The sequence below is a fragment of the Octopus sinensis genome, linkage group LG1 (assembly GCF_006345805.1).
Source record: "Octopus sinensis linkage group LG1, ASM634580v1, whole genome shotgun sequence".
Classification (NCBI taxonomy): Eukaryota; Metazoa; Mollusca; class Cephalopoda; order Octopoda; family Octopodidae; genus Octopus; species Octopus sinensis.
The window spans coordinates 213,245,320-213,265,960 of NC_042997.1; the positions used below are offsets into that span (position 1 = coordinate 213,245,320).

The window sequence follows — 20,641 nt, forward strand, 5'->3', positions numbered from 1 at the left end:
GTGCCACATAAAAGCACCCATGTTGGTGTCCCACAAAAGGCACCCAGTACAGTCTGTAAAATGGCTGGCATTAGAAAGCTGGACCAACTGTAGAAACCATGCCAAGAGTAACAACTGGATCCTGGTGCAGCTTTCTGGCTTGCCAGGTCCTCTGCCAGCATGGAAAACAGACATTGAATAGTGATGACAATGATGCTGACGAGATGTATTTAGAAGTATTTCATTAGCATTTACATTTTATAGATTTGAAGAAAATACACTTAAACCTGCACACACACAAATACACTGCACTAGAATTAACTTGATATGACTTAACCCTTTAGCAGTTAAACTGTCCATAACCCAGCCTAAATATTCTACCCATTTTATGTTCAAACCTGCTAGAATTGGTCTTTCATACACACCCTAGAATGTCATTTTAGAAATAAGCAATCACATCCACCCCGGTGGCACGTAAAAAGCACCATCCAATTGTGGAAGTTGCCAGCCTCATTTGGCCCCCGTGCCGGTGGCACGTAAAAACCACCATCCGATCGTGGTCGTTTGCCAGCCTCGTCTGGCACCTGTGTAGGTGGCACGTAAAAAGCACCCACTACACTCATGGAGTGGTTGGCGTTAGGAAGGGCATAGAGCTGTAGAAACACTGCCAGATCAGATTGAGGCCTAGCGCAGCCTCCTGGCTTCCCAGACCCCAGTTGAACCGTCCAACCCATGCTAGCATGGAAAACAGACGTTAAATGATGATAATGATGACATCAACGAAATCTCAACACTACAAGATAATGCATGATTAATCAAAACAATGTAAATAAATAAGCATTGAATGCTGCACAGGTAAATAGTACAAGATGGTTATTCAACAGAAATGGAATTCAGCAAGAAAAATAGTTGAAACTTACCAATATAACAGGTCCAGAGCTTTCATTCTTAAAAAATGGATTTGGACTTAAAACAGCCAAAGTTAGTTCATATGAAGCAAAGATCAAACCCAATAAGGTCGTAATGGAGAAAGCAATTACGTTGGTGCTGGGTAAGAAAAATGCCACAAAACAAGTAACTGGGTTTGCCATAATGTTCAGTAACACAGACAAAAAATAGGGATAGTTACCATAGGGCAGGCAAGCATACGACTGTATGGCAGGAAGAACACCATTTGATAGGGCATTCAGTAATGTTGTTAGAAATATAAGATAGATGAAGAGTGACAGAGAAATATGCCTGGTGCGGCCATAAACTAAGTCATTATTTCCATCATCAGAATTTTCACTTCTGTCATTGGAGCCTCTATAAAGATGGTCCACTGATTCCCCAGAAGCACCAACTTCACTGCAGTCACAAGGGGAAACAAAGGCATCCCTGTCATTCAGCTCTACAGTTGTGGTCTGTTGACTTTGAGATGGGGTCATTGTAGTGTCTTTGCGTATGAAGGTCTTCTCGTTAATTACCATTTCGTTCTTACAAATTGAAAGAGTATTTAGTAATGTGAACGAGATTCCAGACAACAGCATCATGGTGAAGAGAAAGAGAAAGAAATCCCGAACAGGAAAGTGAGGTGGCATCAATTGAGGATATAATTTGTATGTTGTAATGTTCTCGACATCAGTTATGGAAATGTTCATACATTCTACATTTTTAGCACCCTGCCCCAAAGCAACAAAGCTGGGTAAAAGGCCACTTAAGCCTTCGCCAATGAAATAACTAATCAAATATTTTTCTTGAAAGTTGGCAACAAATGGGAAAAAAGCAACTGATGAAGTACAGTCAACGAGGGCAAGAAAAAATTCTAGGATGAGCAAAGCAGAGCTGTGTTGTCTTCCAGCAATGAGCGTAACCTTATCCCAAAAGAATGATAACAGCATACATGCTGAAGAGCCAATAATAAGAAGAGTCAATATGACTTTCTTTTCATTCAGGATATTTGGCAGAAACACACTGATAAGGGTGTAGGTTATTGGACCAATATTTGCAAGTTGGATGACAACAGACAGGTATGAAGGAAGATCCCATTTCTCAGGTAAATTCTGTACAAGAATTGGTAACTCAACCCAAATACCATTAATGGCAATCCAAGAGCCAATTCCAAAGACACAAAGTAAGGAATGGACAATCACAGAATTTTTTTCACAAGTAAATTTCATTTTGATTCCAGCTTTTGATGGTATTCTTGGTAAGTATTGCTGTTTGCCTCAGTATCACTGGATCTGAAGATTACCTAAAATTAGAATAAAGAATAAATAACTTTAACAGAAGCACTGGGAGAAAATAGAATTAAAAATAACATTCACTGAGTATGTGTAAGAGTATTGTTTGTTGGACATTTCCTAAACCATTTTAACTGATTTCATAATCGCCCTCATCTCTTTTCCAGGCATGTATAAGTTAAATGAGAAAGGGGATCACCCCTTGTCGCAATACTTTGTCATTTCCTTTGTAAGGTTCAGTCCCATGAGATTAGCTCCCACCGTTTCTTCCTTAGTTTTCCTCTTCACATGTTCCATGCTGGGCTCTTCTTTAAACATCTCTCATTCTCCATACGCATCACTCACACCAGTGCATAATATATATCCTACTAGCAGTATCGCCCGGCGTTGCTCGGGTTTGTAAGGGAAATAACTATATAAGCATTTTTAGAGAGTTACTTCCCTTATAAATTCGGGCTTTCTTAGCCATTTCTGTTTTGGTGTCTTCAAGCCATGAAGTCATTGTTCTAAAAGAACGCTGGTTTCCTTCACAACGCATTACGACGTTGATTTCCTTAAACTCCCTTCCCCACAGCTTCACGAGAGAGGGAAGAAGGGGGAGAAGCAAACAGGTGCAGCTGTGAGCGTGGACACCAACTCCGCCGCCATCGACACACGAAAAACTATGCATTAAAATGGAATAAAAAATGATGTTAAATTATTTTTAAAATCGTAGACTCATCGTAGACGCGCGCTAATACTCAGATGGGCTCGATATGAATCACGACTATAAGATACCCGAATTTGGTTAAACTGCACCGCAAAATGTGGGAGGAGTTAGGAATCTAAATCGAAGGGGACAGACACTCACACAACTACAGTTTTATATATATAGATTTCTTTTACAACCAGTTTTGTTCTCAGTTCATTTGTGTTCTGTTGTTCATATACATAAACAATACACATCCAATCGAGTGGCTGTGTCTCATTTCTTTCTTCACTGCACACATCAACTGCATTCAATGCCCAAGTTTCACTCCTAACCAACACTACATTTCATAGACAAACATCATACAATGTGTTTCACTTACAGAGAGACTCCTTTTTTTGCCAGTATTTACTCCATGTAATTTTTTGAACCAGTCTTAGGCTACTGTTTTCAGAACACCAACACTGTTATTGTGTTACTTTGGTAAAAGAAGCTGTCAATTACATCTAGAGAGTATTTGAAAGAATTCATTTCATGGGTCCACATATGGCTAACTACTCCAGTACATCTGCTACAAAAAAAGCTTTTCTTCACTGTCAGTCTACCGTTGATGTTATTGCATCTCTTGTGCACTTATAATTTAGATTAGGTTTACATAGTACAGAGTTCCTACCTGCTCCTTGTCTGCGTATTGGAAAATGTATGCAGTTTGTAGTCAGCAACGTTGAACGATAGAGACAACCATGAGGTTTGTTAGACAACAATTTTAAGTGCGTTAACACAATGATAAATGCCTGTTTAATATTTAGCAGACAACTCTGTTGTTCTTTGATGTAAGTCACGAGTGTCAAAGCCTATAAAACAATCCCATGAAAACAAAACAAGAACCAGTAAAGTTCAAAAAGTATAGAAAAATCAAACTATATCAAAATATGTTAAGGGTAAAAGAGTGTGGGAGGAAGAAAGAGTGACAGAGCAGAATATTTTCTCCAATTTTGTATGTAAATATGTAATGTTATCTAAAACAATTGCATCCGTATTGTCAAGTTATTCAGAACTGTTCACCATTTAACATGACATGTATAAACATGAAGTCACTTAGGACTTTCATGATGAGGAATGACAAATTAACAGCACAGAACAAATCAGCAAATTGCCCCGTCATTTATTTAGCTTATCAATATTATCTTGGCATTCCTGATAAAGAAATAATGTAGAGAGGTTCATACAATGCGAAGGGATGATTTAGTAATTCCTATTTCTCTACTAACCACAAGGGGCTAATCATAGAGGGGACAAACAAGGACAGACAAATGGATTAAGTCGATTATATCGACCCCAGTGCATAACTGGTACTTATTTAATCGACCCTGAAAGGATGAAAGGCAAAGTCGACCTCGGCGGAATTTGAACTCAGAACGTAACGGCAGACAAAATACCACTAAGCATTTCGCCCGGCATGCTAACGTTTCTGCCAGCTCGCCTTTGATTTATTAATTTATTTATTTATTAATTCCTGATGTATTTTGGGTTCAACATATAAAGGAAAAACAGTGATTAGAAACCAGACCAGCAAGCAGAAAGTAGGAGCACCTGAATTGGCATGGGAAAGAGTGATAGGAGAAGTGAGTGTGTGGGAGTACTAGCAGCAAGTCCTGGTGGCACCCCACGGCCACTAACAATGCTTTTATTATTATCATTATTGGGACTGCTGAGGCAAGTACAAACCTTCACCACTGCTCAGCACAGCTACCACTATTACTACACTACCAAAACCACCACTCATGACTCTAGTGCTGCTGCTATTGCTCCCACTAACAAAAAATCCATGGCTATCTTTAGTCTCTTAAAAAGCCATTAACTGTTCTTCCTCTGCTGATGGACATTTCAGCCAAGTCTCCCTTCTTTATCGTAAGAAACTACCTGCATTATTTCTTTATTGTGTCTTTGTATCCCAATACCTGAAGTAATTTCCTAATATATTCAACATCAGCTATGATTGTTGCTTGACAATGTTGCTAAACTTATCAAGGGTCTCACTGACTGTCAGGGTAATCGCCCCTAATGACATCATCTTCTACCCTACCGAGGGGGTCTTGGCCACCCTCCAACTCAGACAAGCTGAATCACCAGCAGACCTCAGACCAATATCCCCACCTGCTATACATGGCTTCCAAAACAGATATCCTCTCTGTTCTGAAGTATTTCCCTGTCAGCAGTGAAGGTGTCAATGGTCTCTAACCTAACCCTAACCTCAAAGACTTACTATATCCTCTTACTGCTGAAGCCAGGTACCACCTGCTGAGTGCAATTACAACTCTCACCAACAAGTTCATTCATGGTGCCCTGGACTCTTATTCCCAACATCTCTTCTTTTTGGCCTGCTTAATCACTCTTGGGAAGAAGGACTGTGGCATATGCCCCATTGCTGTGGGGTAATATCTCCTACAGGCTCATGGCCAAGGTTATCTGCAGGTCTGTCACATCTGAAAAAGGCAAGGAACTCAGCCCAATGCAGCTAGGGGTTACCTATGCTGCCAGACAATTCTTCAATGACTATGCTCCCAAGTCAGCACTGAGTGATCCCAGGCCCCTCAGTGTTAAGGCTGACATGAAAAACGCTTTCAATTGTCTGCACCATGACCACATTCTCAAGGTCTGCACCCACAGTACCCCATCTGACTACCCATTGGCTTACCTGTTATATGGGTCCCTGAGCATGCTCCTCATTGCTTATAATACCATCTATGACTGGTGTCCAACAGGGTGATCCATCATGCCTCCTCTTTACTCTCAGAGTACCTGGATGGCGTGATGATAGGTGAACCTGCAGAGAGTGTCTGCCATGATCTCTGATCAGGGGTTCCCACTCTGGCAAGAATAACTCGTCCAAGTCAGAGGCCATGAACATCAATTACAATGCAGAGGGCTTCTCAGCCTCCACCTCACATGTACAATCATTGCTCCACCAAGTGCAGGTGACCGCAAGAGAGGATATCCTTATCCTTGGTTCATCAATCCTCCTGCCTACCATTCACTTCACCTTCGGTTCCAGTCTTCACCAGTTCAAAACCCTGACCAACAGACTGAACTGGATCAACGCCCATCCGGCATTCTTCCTCTTAAACTGTTCTGCCATGCTGGAGCTTCTATATATCTTCTGTAGTGCCCCTTGCTAGTCACACATCATTCCTCACAGATCTTAATGCCTGTATCCAATGGGCCACTGAGAAGATACGCACTGTCTGATTTGACAACACTGGGTGGTAACAGACCACCTTACCCATCAGATATGGCAGCCTCCAGTCTCTGGTCTCACAGGGCTTGCCAACATTTCTCTCATTAGTCACCTCTGGCCATGTCCTCATCAACAGGGTTCTCCACAATGCAACCAAACTTATAGTGATCAGGGATTGTGAGGTGGCCTACTTGATATGGAGCCAACTTGGCCTCCACTCTGTAGATGTCCATCTACCTCTCCCTTTTGTGGACAAGTCCCCCACCACCAAAGAAAAAAATGGGATACCATTCAGCACCGTGTGATCTCAGTTGGGATAATGCACCATCTTAACCAGCACAGTCTGGCATGTTTCCGCTCAACCTGCCTGGCTCAATGCAGCGCCATAACCCTTGACTGTCACTCAGAGGGATAGTGACTGTTTGTGCATAGGTGTTTCCCTGGCACTGGGCCTTCAGATCTGTGAACCTCACAAATGCTGCTACAGATTCACTGTGGATTCTTTTGGCTTCCATCCATTGTCAGGACATTATAGAGCTGATTGCCTTCTATGTCATGCAGCTCTCAATGAGGGACTAGACAGAGAGAACAGTAAATACAGAGAAATTAGTAATAGAGATATAGTGAGTACTAACTCAAACACTATAATAGAACGTGATACTCAAAATTTTAAAAATCAAAATGGAGTATATAAATTAGAAAATAAAAGGAACAAACAGCAATATAAATAATCAGGTAGATAAAGAAAGTAGAGTTAGATATAAGAAATGTGATTGTGTAACAAATAAATTATGCCCATTACAATTTAAGTGTAAAATTAAAGAAACAGTGTACAGGTGTAAGGTAATTTCAAATGGATAGGTATACTACTATATTGGTGCTAGCAAGACCACTGAAGGAATGGTAAGATAGTATAGGTATAGAAACATAAACACATTAGCGAGTATTGACCTAATTTCAGACAGCAAGTGACTTTATTCCTCACCAGGCAGGTCGAAAGTCCAAAATATGGGGCTGTTTTTAGTAACACTCACACCATGTACATGAATAATTCTGGTTGGGCTAATACTCTGTTCAGATGCTATCTGAAATACAGTTAAATTTTATCCTGATGAAACAACATTAGTAATTAACACCGAAATGCATATTCTGCAGTGTGCATTGGCTTGCATCCAAAACACATGTAGTTACTTACAAAACTGTAATTAACTGTATAATAAAGCCTGGAGATGTAAATCTTTGTTCTCCTGATATTTATTAGTTTATCATTTCTTCTCTACCGACACAATGCAGTCTTTATAAAGTTATTTGGATTCACCAAAGTGAGGATTTAGCAAGTATAGTAAATTCAACTAACTGGAGTTCATGTACATTCACTGAGGTTAGCCAGCATCGTTAACGGATAAGAGTAAGCATGATACCCACTAGGATTATATATCTCTCTTAACCATGTTTGGAAATTTACTTTATACATACATAGAATCGAAATCGATCAATGGAAATTGCAGCTGAGTTACCAGTGCCGGTGGCACGTAAGAGAACCATCCGAATGTGGCCGTTGCCAGCGCCGCCCAGACTGGCCTCATGCCGGTGGCACATAAAAATCACCATCCGTTCGTGGCCGTTTCCAGCCTCGCCTGGCCCCCGTGCTGGTGGCACGTAAAAAAAACACCATCCGTTCGTGGCCGTTTGCCAGACTCGTCTGGCACCACCATCCGTTCGTGACCGTTGCCAGCGCCGCCCCGACGGGCCTCATGCCGGTGGCATGTAAAAAGCACCACCCATTCGTGGCCGTTGGCAGCCTCGCCTGGCCCTGTGCCGGTGGCACGTAAAAAGCATCATCCATCCGTGGCCATTTTCCAGCTCCGTCTGGCACCTGTGCGGGTGGCACGTAAAAAGCACCCACTACACTCACAGAGTGGTTGGCGTTAGGAAGGGCATCCAGCCGTAGAAACACTGCCAGATCAGACTGGGCCTGATGCAGCCTTCTGGCTTCACAGATCCCAGTTGAACCGTCCAGCCCATGCTAGCATGGAAAGCGGACGCATGATGATGATGATGATGATATATATATATATTTATATACACACACACTCACACATACAAACAGATACATATAAAGGGATATAAGTAGAGACAAAAACTAAATTTATTTAGACGATAAACACAAACGTACATGTGTTTATAGTCGAAATATATTTAGTTTTTGTCTGTGTATATATTTCCCTATATAGATATACTTTATAAGTTGTGAAATTTGTGATCATGTGTGTGTGCTGTAGTGTGCAATTTTTGCCATGGTCAGGAAGTTGGAACAAAGAGTCAACGTGAAATTTTGCTTTAAACTTAGGAAGTCTGCTACAAAGACATTGAGCATTTCTTTGGCAGCTTACAGTGATGAGGCAATGGGTTGTATGCAATGTTGTGAGTGGCACAGGCACTTCAAAGGCTGAAGAACATCTTCAGATGACAACAAGCAATCCAGCAGACCTGCCAAAAGCATGACCATTGAAAATGTGGGGGAAATTCATCAGCTTACACATGAAGATTGTTGGAGAACAGGCAACAATGCTTCTAAGCATTTGAGGGAGACATTTGCCAAAAGTGACCAGTTATGTGACGTGTGAAAAACTGGATTCTTCACAACAACAATGTACCATCACCAACCTCTTCGCACCCATCTTATTCGCCAGATTTAGCACCCGCAGACTTCTATCTCTGCCTCAAAATGAAAATACAGTTCAAAGGTCAAGAGTGAATTGCAGAAGGTTTTCAACTCAATTCTGGAAAACTTCTTCCAGGCCAGATTCCAAAAGTTGCTGGAATGCTGGAACCAGTGTACTGTTGTACAGGTGACTATTTCAAAGGAGATGATGTTAAAACTTAGGTAAATAAGTTATTTTTATTAAACATTACTAGTCTGGGAACTTTTTGATACCCCCTTGTATACATACAGACACTTATATATTATATGTCATCATCATCATCATCATCATTGTTCGATCGTGGTCGAGACAATGGAATTTACCATGCTACGCCAGACTTCACGGTCCATCATGGCATTACGGAGGTCCTGTTGCTGGATGCCTGTATCCCTGGAGATTACATCAGCGTAGGAGAGTGTGCGCCCTCTGGTATTGTGAGTAGATGGCTTCCAGAGGAGAAGAGTAGAAATGACCTCTTTTTCAGCTACATATTATATGTAGGAGGGGGTACCCAAAAGTAACTGGAAATGTTTTCTATGGGACAAGCCCATTGTAGTTCAGGCTTCTAGTGGTAGAAGCCACTTGATGCAACCCTCAGACATCAGTCTGCCAACTGGCAGAGCTCCAGCACTGCTTCAAACAGTGGAAAACACGTCTGGACCAATGCATTGCTTCAAATAAAGAATACTTTGATGATGATAAAAGTGAGAACATGTAAAACTAAGTGAATAAAATAATATTGCAAAATTCCAGTTTCTTTTGGGTACCCCCTCATATTTACATATTATATATATATATCATCATCATCGTTTAATGTCTGACTTCCATGCTGGCATAGATGGAGCCAGCCAAGCAGAAGCCTGTACCAGACTTCTGTGTCTGTACTGGCAGGATCTTTACAGCTGGATGCCCTTCCTAAACCAACCACTCAGCAGAATGGACTGAGTGCTTTTTACACAGCACAAGCACAGGTAAGGTCAGTTTTTTACAAGTTTTACCAACCACTTTACAGTGTGGACTGGGTGCTTTTTAAGTGCCACCTGCACTGACAGGGTCACCAAGTACTTGCAAGATGAAAAAAAATTTGAGAGGGGAGTAGGCAGTGGAGGAGGGGATCTTGTGTCAGATGAGGGAAGTTATGCGGCAGAAACAGGTGTCTTGCTGTGGAGGAAGTATAAGGTTACTCAGCCGGAGGGAGAGATCAGGAATGAAGACAAAATCTCCACAAAGGAGATGCATGGTTACCCAACTTGAGGGAAGTGCAGGAGGAGAGGGAGAGCAGGAGACAGCAGTGTAGAGATGGTGGCAAAGTGCCAGGAATACTCGCAAGGGACGGGGACCAGAATATGAATAGGATGGTTGAGTAAAGGAAGTGGGATATAAATGACATCAGTGCAAAGGCATACCCCTGAGGTTCAAATGTCATATGTAGCAGGATATTGCCAAAGAAGCGTGATTAGAGAGTGCAGGAGGGGAAATGAGTGGCAAAAACCTGAGTATATATAGAGTGGGGGGGGGCTACCAGATGATACAGAGAAACAGGATTGGGGAGTGAGAGGTAGGCATACTGTATGAAGGAGGAAATGTGAATGTGAGATGTAGAGATGTAGACTGGTTTGTTGGGGTAGGGTGTGTGGGTGGAACACAAGTTGGGAAGTAGCAGAGAGCAATGGTAGAGTGAGACGGGGCCAAGAGAACAGGATTGGGGAGTGGGAGGTAACATATATTTATTTACTACCCACAAGGGGCTAAACACAGAAGGGACAAACAAGGACAGACGAAGGGATTAAGTCGATTATATCGACCCCAGTACGTAACTGGTACTTAATTTATCGACCCCGAAAGGATGAAAGGCAAAGTCGACCTCGGCGGAATTTGAACTCGGAAAGTAACGACAGACGAAATACGACTACGCATTTCGCCCGGCGTGCTAACGTTTCTGCCAGCTCGCCGCTTTGTGGGAGGTAACATAGTGCATGAAGCGGAAATGTAAGGGAGAGATGTATGTGTATTTCAAAGTCTGTCAACAAAGATTTTGCATTAAGTTGCATCAAATATGTGAATAGACAAACATGTGTTCCTTTGTCTTACTTGGAAGAAGGGCAAAAACTCTGGGAATGCTAAATGGATACAATACAGCTGATAATATATTGATGGGCTGATTTTAAAAGTACCATCAGCTGCCCAGTGAGGAAAATTCATATCTTTTAAGACATCTTCCATCCAAATATTAGTATTCTGTTCTCATCATAGATGCTAGAATCAAATGCAAGGAACTTCTCTCCATTTACAAGAAAACAGTAGGATTCCAGTATCTCAAAATTATTCCTTTACTTTGGAATCGGTTGTACTTTTTGTCTCCATCAACGTACATTTCTTCCCATTGATTATAAAGCAGGTATTTGGGTAACTGAATACTAATCTTCATTAGCAATCATAGCTCCAGTGAGACTTCTTGCTGGTTTGCATACTGAAATTGAAGTAGTTTTTAACTCAGACATAACTCCTTGTTCTCTGACTTTAGTAGCTGACGATCCATAGTTTCTGCTATGTATGACAAAACATGCAGTTCAACTCAACCTCATCAGAAGTAGTTGAGGAAGTGGCAGAAATAATCCTCTGAGGCATGTTCAAACACATTCTATACAAAACAAAAAACAAAATGAAATTCCCCGAATAACTCAATTGTATCTGCTCTGCAACAGCACAAGCTAACACAATGGCCCACATTACTTGGGAATAAAAAACATATCACCCACCTCTACAAAATGAAAACCTTTATATCCACCACCCCAACTTCCATAACATTTTCATTCAAAACACTAAAGATGCCTTCATATAATGGAGAGCTTGCACATTCTGCTTCACAAAATGCAACTGATCCTTGACTTCCTTGTCTAAAGAATCTCTACCAACTTCGGACTATCTCCTCCCTAATTAACGTGAAACCACAAGCAGGACTCCAGTGAAGAAAGCCTGCACATTTGCTGCCTCCTTTTGCATCTAACTCAGCACACACAAGTAAAACTTCTCCAGAAACTCTTTCTCTTCACTGGGCTCATTAATGTGTACACACGTACCAAGTACTAAAGAAGCTTTGGCCAATTTAAATCAATAATATAACTGGCCCTCCAATTACCCTCAAACAATATGTCCCAGAGCTCTCAACTTCAATTTGCAATTTCTCTCTCTCTCTAAGTATTTATTTCAATCTTTTGAAATATGCTGGTGTGTCTCATTCTCCCACCCAGAATAATGGTTTCTTAATTCTTCAGAAATCCTTATAACAGCAGATAATAACTTTGTTGAGTATTATCTGCTATTTATCTGATAAGTAGATTTTATATTCATAGATAGAGGGAACTTGAGTGTTTGTAAGGGACAACAAAATGGCCACAAACCCTCATCTTCTAACAACATTCGTAAATTATAGAGTAATTCTACTCATAACCAAATTTCAATTCAACAATCCAGAAATTAACTACATAAAAACAGCACAAAATAATACGACTAAAGTGTTAATTAACATTTACCAACAACTACAACAAATACACTCTCAAAAATGTACTCTATCCTACTGTCTATCAGCCACTACCACCACCACCACCACTCTGTAGTACTTTTTAATACCCTTCGCACTTTTCAACATTTGAAGAGAGTTTGATTTTTTTAATTGTAAATCTCTTATCCTCCAAAATATTACACATAAGAATAATCATCGTTCAATTTCCTACATTTTATATCTGGTCACATGAGTCAATGAGGAAGAAGTGGATCTACCAGATAGAAATAATAGCCACATCTCCCACAGATCACATTCTCCACATCTTAAAAGTAAGTAGGAAGAACATGATTTAACATAGTCCTATAAATATGGGTTGTTCACTGCTGGGGTATCTTTAATTACAGGTTTTCTGATCAAGTGGAGTTAAACTATCGCCCCGTCAGTCTTACCAGCTGCATCGCCAAACTGATGGAATCCTGTATCAGAGAAACCCTCTGGAACTTCTGGAAGTCTCACAGCCTCATCCAGCCGTCACAATTCGGATTTATTCCTAACTCCAGCTGCTGTAATCAACTCATCGAGTTTCTTGAGAACGTTACCCAAATCACTGATCGCGGATCCTGGGTGGATGTTGTTTACCTGGACTTTGCTAAGGCTTTTAACTTTGTGCCACACAAAAGACTTATGGTGAAGCTCTCTGCGTTGGGTGTAAGAGACGAACTCTATAACTGATTAAAGTCCTTCATTTTTGGCCGAAAAGAGGTTGTCACAGTTCTAGGACAGCACTCTTCGCCCTATGAGATGACATCTGGTGTGCCACAGGGATCTGTTCTTGGCCCCCTTTTATTTGTTGCATATGTTAATGACATAGATGCCAACTTAAAGAATGCCACAGTGCTGAAATATGCAGATGACATCAAGCTGTACCTCGAAATAAAGAGGTCAAATCCTGTACACTATGGATCTCTATTGCAAGCAGACCTGGACACAATGCAGCAGTGGATCATGGACTGGCAACTCAAGCTGGCTGTGGACAAATGTACCACCATGCATTTTGGGAGGAGAAACCCAGCGTCCACCTACTCCCTCCACAACACTAGTCTCAAAAAGTCTTCAAGTGAATGTGACCTGGGTGTTATTGTCGACAGTGATTTGCGTTGGACAAAACACATCGCTAAAATTGTCAAGAAGGCTGAGGGTGTCTTGGCATCACTCACCGGCTATCTATCTGCGGCTTTATATAGCTATGGTAAGACCTCACCTGGAATTTGCATCACCGGTCCGGAACCCCTATCTTGCCCAGGACATCAATCGTCTGGAAGCTGTTCAGCGACGTGCAACCAAAAGAATACCCTCCATCAGGCATTTGCCATATCCTGAACGCCTTACTTCCCTGGGCATGGACACATTGAAACTCTGACGTCTGGCAGCTGACTTGGCAGACACCCATAAAATTATCAACCATCGCACAAACAATAACTCTGAGCACCTCTTCAAACTCCACCCATCTAACACCCGTGGACATATTTACAAAGTAAGAAAACAGCACAGCTCCCATGACTTCAGGAAACATTTTTTCACGTTGAGAGTTGCTGAAGCATCGGTTGCCGGCATCGGTTGTTAGTTGTCGGAGCACTGCATCCTTCAAGACTTCCATGCTTCCTGAGATTCGCCAACACTACACTTGATTTTCTCCCCTCCATACACACACAAGCATGTTCACTTTCCAGACATTTCTACATTACTGCATGTACTTTATATGCACTTTCTGACAAGTTGTGGTGCACCTGAGCACTGTATACAATAATTTCATTATTATTATTATTATTATTAAACATATCTTAAAAAACAACAGTAAATTTACAAATGCTAATAATTCCTAATTTGTTTTCAAGAAAAGATGAAGTATTCCAAACACTTCAAGGACAATGGCTTGCTTTTTTTCTATTGTGATTCCATTTGCTTCTAAGAATGCACTAGCCTTCAAGCCCCTATTTTTGGTGGGTACCAAAGAAGAAGCTTCTGTACCAATGTTTCCTAATTTTTTGCTAATCCCTTTTTGATGACCCGTTGAATCAGACAGCTTCCCTCCTTAAATTGGTTGAAGTTTAATTGCAATTCCTGCTGAAATTAATGTTAGCATTTCCTGGTGATGCAATTACCCCAAGTTACAAAACACTGCTTTATGTGGATGCTCAACTTGCTAAAAATAGCAACCAAATTTAATATAAATCACACCTAAATATACTAAAAAATGAACACATTGAATAATGAAGTTTTAGATCCATTATTCTTGGAAACAAGGTGAGGTGGCCATGGTTGAAAAGCCTGTGATCTTGGCTTTGTTCAATCAGAAGTAAACAACAAAACTCTGCATGTCAGATCTTTCTGAGAGAGATCATATTCAGACGTGTTAGGAAGGCCTATTTTAGTTATGTACTACCTTAAACTAGTGCTTGGTTGATTGCACCTTTATGTAATGGGTGGGGAGGAATCTTAATTACTGTTTGGTTGCTATTTAGCATTCCATCATACAGGTGATGAACGAAGTGCTTTTTTTCCAACAGTATTATGAGATCCCACTTCTTGTTTTACAGGTTACGTTCATTCTATTCTATTGTGAATTCTTTCACTTCTAGGCATAGTGTGTCCATTCCAAGATGGGCCTAAAAAGAATTTTGTAAATAAAAATATGTTAACACTTATGGCATACCTATGCATGTGTACACACCGACTTTGTTGCTTGATAACTTCCTGGAAAATGGATATTTTTTTAATGAAATTTTCTACAAATACACTTCAGATGGTGGTAGATTCTTATTATATAGAAATTTGCTGTGAAAAAAAGTTTTCATTGGTGAAAGAATGGAATTTCAAAAAATTAACACAAGTTGGTTTTGTTTCTTTATAACTTTCAGAAAAATGAATATATTTTAATGCAATTTTCTATAAATACCTTTCAGTGTGTGGAGATCATATCAGAATATGAAAACAAACTGGTGGGCTCGCATGCACATGCAGACATGCACCACATATCTACTACAAAACGAAACTTGAAATTTCAACAAAATATTGGATGTGTGTCAGTATGTAGGTGTGCATGTTCACCATTTTCCTTTTTACATAAAATTCTGATATTGTTAATTTACACACTCTGAAATGTATTTTTAGAAAATTTCATTTGATAATACCCATTTTTCTGAAAGTTATGAGGAAACTTGTGTTAATTTTCTGAAACACTTTATTACAAGCTTTTATGATAAGATGACGGGGAAATTTTAATTTAGGTTGAGTGAGTCACAATGCCAATTTGAAAGACTAATTTTAAGATAAACTTGAATCAGATACGAAGCATATATATTAATTTTACATGTTATTTTTATATCTCATAACACCATTAATCTTCAGCATGTTAAATAACGTTACTAAGTAACACAAAAAGGTAATTATAAAAGTACAACAAAACCGGACTTGCTTCGTAGATTTGATAACGTTTGTACATTTGATTTGATATCCACTGCAAAAGCCTTTGTTCTCATTTTGTCAAGTAAATAAAGCTAACGGGCATAGTTCAATCTCATAATGCAGCACCTTAAACACTGAACTAAAACCTGTCATAAATATATAGAGGGCCGGGGCACAGTGAGGAGGTTTTACTGCATTTTTGACTTTGAGACACAATATATTTTTTTACAAATGTTCTTCTCTACCTTACAAAAACTAAATCAGCTCAGAAAAGTACCTTCTCTAAATGCATTAAAAGCATTATAACATGACCTGATCGCTACTTCAGAAAATTCTCACCATTCTCTTTGAGTAAATAAAAGACAAATTTGGTTGGGGCAAAATGAGTAAACCAAGATAAGGTCAACTTGTAGCTTCAGATCTCCAGAACTGAAGCATGCATATCAATATCCATCCCTTGACATCATCATCATTATCATCATTTAGCGTCCGTTTTCCATGCTAGCATGGGTTGGACGGTTTAACTGGGGTCTGTGAAGCCGGAAGGCTTCATCAGGCCCAGTCAGATCTGGCAGTGTTTCTACGGCTGGATGCCCTTCCTAACACCAACCACTCCGTGAGTGTAGTGGGTGCTTTTTACGTGCCATCTGCACAGGTGCCAGACAGAGCTGGCAAACGGCCACGAACGGATGGTGTTCTTACGTGCCACCGGCACGGGGGCCAGGCGAGGCTGGCAACAGACACGAACGGATGGTGCTTTTACGTGCTACCGGCACGGGGGCCAGGCGAGGCTGGCAACGGACACGAGCGGATGGTGCTTTTACGTGCCAACGGCACGGGGCCAGGCGAGGCTGGCAACGGACACGAACGGATGGTGAAAAAATTTAACCATCTCAGTCAAATATGAGAGGATCAGGGAGAAATGGCACATAAAATTAATGAAACTCAACTAAATAGGTGCAGGAGTGGCTGTGTGGTAAGTAGCTTGCTAACCAACCACATGGTTCCGGGTTAAGTCCCACTGTGTGGCATCTTGGGCAAGTGTCTTCTGCTATAGCCCCGGGCCGACCAATGCCTTGTGAGTGGATTTGGTAGACGGAAACTGATAGAAGCCTGTCGTATATATGTATATATATATAAGTGTGTGTGTATATGTTTGTGTGTCTGTGTTTGCCCTCCTAGCATTGCTTGACAACCGATGCTGGTGTGTTTACGTCCCCGTCACTTAGCGGTTCGGCAAAAGAGACCGATAGAATAAGTACTGGGCTTCAAAGAATAAGTCCCGGGGTCGATTTTATTTATTTTTTTTTTTTTCAGAAAATCTTTACAAATTTGTGTTCTACACAAATTCATACGATTATGCAAAAAAATCGTGCAATTTAAGGGTGATTTACCTGTTATTTTTAGTTCGTCTCACAACCACCTTATGCCTTCCTCATTTCTTTGTCACTCAGACATATATTGCTGTTTTTCAATATTTTTCTCTCCACAGGTAGCAAACTGGCAGAATCCCTGACCTGCCAGGTACTTGGCTCTCCAGTTGATATGCCATAGTTATTTAGCTGGTCAACATTTCATTTCCAATGAAGGGGTTAAGCTGGCAGAATCGTTAGCATGCCAGGCAAAATGTTAGTAGCATTTCGTCTGTCTTTATGTTCTGAGTTCAAATTCAGCCAAGGTCAACTTTGCCTTTCATCCTTTCAAGGTCAATAACGTAAGTACCAGATAAGGACAGAGGTCAATGTATCCAATTTAACTCCTTTCCCAAAATTTGAAACCAATAGTTTTCTCCTCATAAACGCGTTTAACGGAATAATGATGAACCCAGGAGTGATTCATTGCTGGGATTTAAGCTAAAATTTGGACTGTCCGTTTATTAAACACTTGATTTAAAATAAAAAAATTTGGAAAAGAGTGGAACTTCTAGGATTTATGGTGGGGAGGGGTTTAAAATTAAAAATAAAAACTTTTTCATATGAATTCCCATGAGCAGAACTCAAATTTGCAAAACTTTTCTGAAAATTCCAAAAAGTGAAAGAAGCTAAGAGGGGTTATATGGGGCCCTTAAACCAGAATACTGCCTTTAAAAATGAACCAAAAACATGCAAAAATTAAGCAGATGATAACATGTACATGGCCATACAGTTCGATACTAAAATTATATAAGCATGGCTTTTGGTAAGAAGTTTGCACCCCAACCACATAGTTCTGGGTTCAGCTCCACTGCATGGCACCTTGATCCCTGTAACTTAAGAAACTACTAGAATAAGTACTGGGGTTGATTCATTCATATTCTTCAAGGTGGTACCCCAGTATGGCCACAGTCTAATGACTGTAATGAATATACATAGGAGGTGGGGCAAAATTAGTAATTTCTGATTTCCTGTTATTTTCTCCCTACCTGTTTGAAATCATTACATTTACAAATATTGAATCATCTTTAGGAGCAAAAATTGGTCAGCCAAGTTGTTGAGAGAGTCTGAAATATAGTCAGGAGACAAGTCCTCCTTTTTCAAGAAACTTTTCCTCAACTTTGATCCAATTGCAATTGAGGTTGCTAATAAAACATCTGGATAATTTTTCATGCTAAACAATCAATATTCGTTTCTCTGTGGTATTCCAAGTCAATTTTTTTCCTACACTTAATGTCTAGTTTTATATAAGTTTTTTAAAAAATGGTGTCCAAAATGGGGTAAAATGAGTAATGTATAATTTCTACAATTTTTCCTCTTTAATTGCATAGTATGTAAATATATTGCCAATAGAGACACTCCGGCAAATCATAAAGAAGCTATAGAGAATATTTATGTTGAGTTTTTTTTATCATTTAGTCGACTTTTGTTAATTTCATATCACGTGCCATTTTCCCCTGACCCTCTTTCATTTGATATATTTAAATTTTCTTGTTTTCTATTTTTAATCTTTCTGGTGTCTCGAGGTGGATATTGATGTGTATCTACGAATCTTTCATTCCTGAAGGAATGAAGCTGTAAATTTACATCATCCTGGCTTACTCATTTTGCCCCAGCCAAATTAGTCTTTGATATACCCAAAGAGAACAGCGATAGTTTTTTTTTTAAACAGATATTCAGATTATGTTACAATGCTTTTAATGCATTTAGGGATGGCCATTCGCTTAGCTGATATAGTTTTTGCCGTAAATTATTACAAGTACCTTTGCAAGGTCGTGAACATTTGTAAAACAAATATATTTTGTCTCAAAGTTAAAAATGCAATAAGAACACCTCATATTGGCCCTGTATTATGTTGTGTGTGCGTGTGTGTTGTTCCCCTTTACGTAATGAGTTCATATCGCACTGAAAGTCGCCTCTGTCTTTCACACCTGTGCTCAAGATCGAACGAAACAACTCTTACCTTTTACTCTGGCGTCAATATCAAAAACAATTATATAAACTGGACATAAAACATATACTCACATCTTCATATAAAAATACGCGTGTGATGGTTCGTTTCTATCGTTAAATTAAAACAATTTTTTAAATTGCAATTAGACAGAATATTCGGCAGTAAGTAAAACATTTCGAATCTAAGAAGCTCCAGGCAGGTGCGCAATCAATGTGTAACGAAGGCAAATGACCTGCAGAGATAAACAATGGTGTCAGAGGAAAATGCGACCGCTCCGAATAATCGCCCGGGTAGGCGGTGTCTATAATTTTAGAACATGTAGTCTATGTGCAATGTTGTTCTTGGTTACGAGTTTCTAATGAATTATCCAAAAGATTCACTGTTCTTGAGATAAATGGTGAAAAGGGAGTGTCGCTCTAACTCGCGCAGACAAGTACCTGTAATTATGCCTTTTCGATGCACCGGTTTATCAACAATTTTGTCGTCCGTGGCGGAGGTAAAGACAATGAGGTACTACTTAAGAACAGTGGTCCCGGTGCGCGCACTCGCGCTAGCTAAAGTTAAACAAAGGCAACGGAATGTTTTAATGAGAATCAAAAGTGGTGACATTTCGCTGTGGTGCTAAAGACACCGTTTTCGGTGCTATTAGAGTCAGTAAACCAGCTGTGATATATTATATCGTGGCTAATTAAGTGTTGCCAGAAGAGATGGACGACAGAGATTGAACGATTGCACGACGGGAAGGAATAAGTTTTAACAAATTGAATTAATTAAGTAAATGAGAAAAGTTAGATTTAAGTCTTTATTTTCATACGTGTTAATGGATGGGTGAATAGAAACGTAGTGGAGGCGCAATGGCCAAGTGGTTAGGGCAGCGGACTCGCGGTCGTAGGATCGCGGTTTCGATTCCCAGACCGGGCGTTGTGAGTGTTTATTGAGCGAAAACACTTAAAGTTCTACGAGGCTCCGGCAGGGGATGGTGGTGATCCCTGCTGTACTCTTTCACCACAACTTTCTCTCACTCTTACTTCCTGTTTCTGTTGTATCTGTATTTCAATGAGCCGGCCTTGTCACTCTCTGTGTCACGCTGAATATCCCCGAGAACTACGTTAAGGGTACACGTGTCTGTGGAGTGCTCAGCCACTTACACGTTAATTTCACGAGCAGGCTGTTCTGTTGATCGGATCAACCGGAACCCTCGTCGTCGTAACCGACGGAGTGCTTCCTCCTCCTAGAATAGAAACGTTGTTGGGGGTACAGGGGGGGGGCTCAATCGCCTGCCCAATCACTATTTTTTCGTGATTGAGCCAGGTAGTGACCCGTACGACAATGGTAAGTGAAAATTAAGAGTCATAAACCTAACTTTTTCTCACAGAGTTTAGTCCCACTATTTTTGTATTCAATGTGACTGACCCAGAAATTGAACTCGCACTCATTATGGAACGACACCAATCTCTTCCCGTCGAGTTTTTA

The 20,641-nt window shown here is 40.3% G+C and overlaps 1 protein-coding gene across 2 annotated transcripts in view; it reads right to left on the reverse strand.

Annotated features, from left to right (window-relative positions):
- The window catches only part of LOC115210614 (solute carrier family 52, riboflavin transporter, member 3-A), a 29,602-nt gene extending 10,021 nt beyond the window's left edge, over positions 1-19,581 (reverse strand). The window contains exons 1-2 of one of the 2 annotated variants that reach the window (XM_029779218.2): positions 19,240-19,581; positions 900-2,212 (exon numbers count right to left, since the gene is read on the reverse strand). In XM_029779218.2, the coding sequence (XP_029635078.1) occupies positions 900-2,138 (1,239 nt within the window). In that variant the 5' untranslated portion in view covers positions 2,139-2,212; positions 19,240-19,581. Of the gene's footprint in view, positions 1-899; positions 2,213-3,271; positions 3,544-19,239 lie in introns of those variants that run through there. The other variant, XM_029779227.2, reaches the window with a different exon arrangement.
- Positions 19,582-20,641: the final 1,060 nt, after the last annotated feature.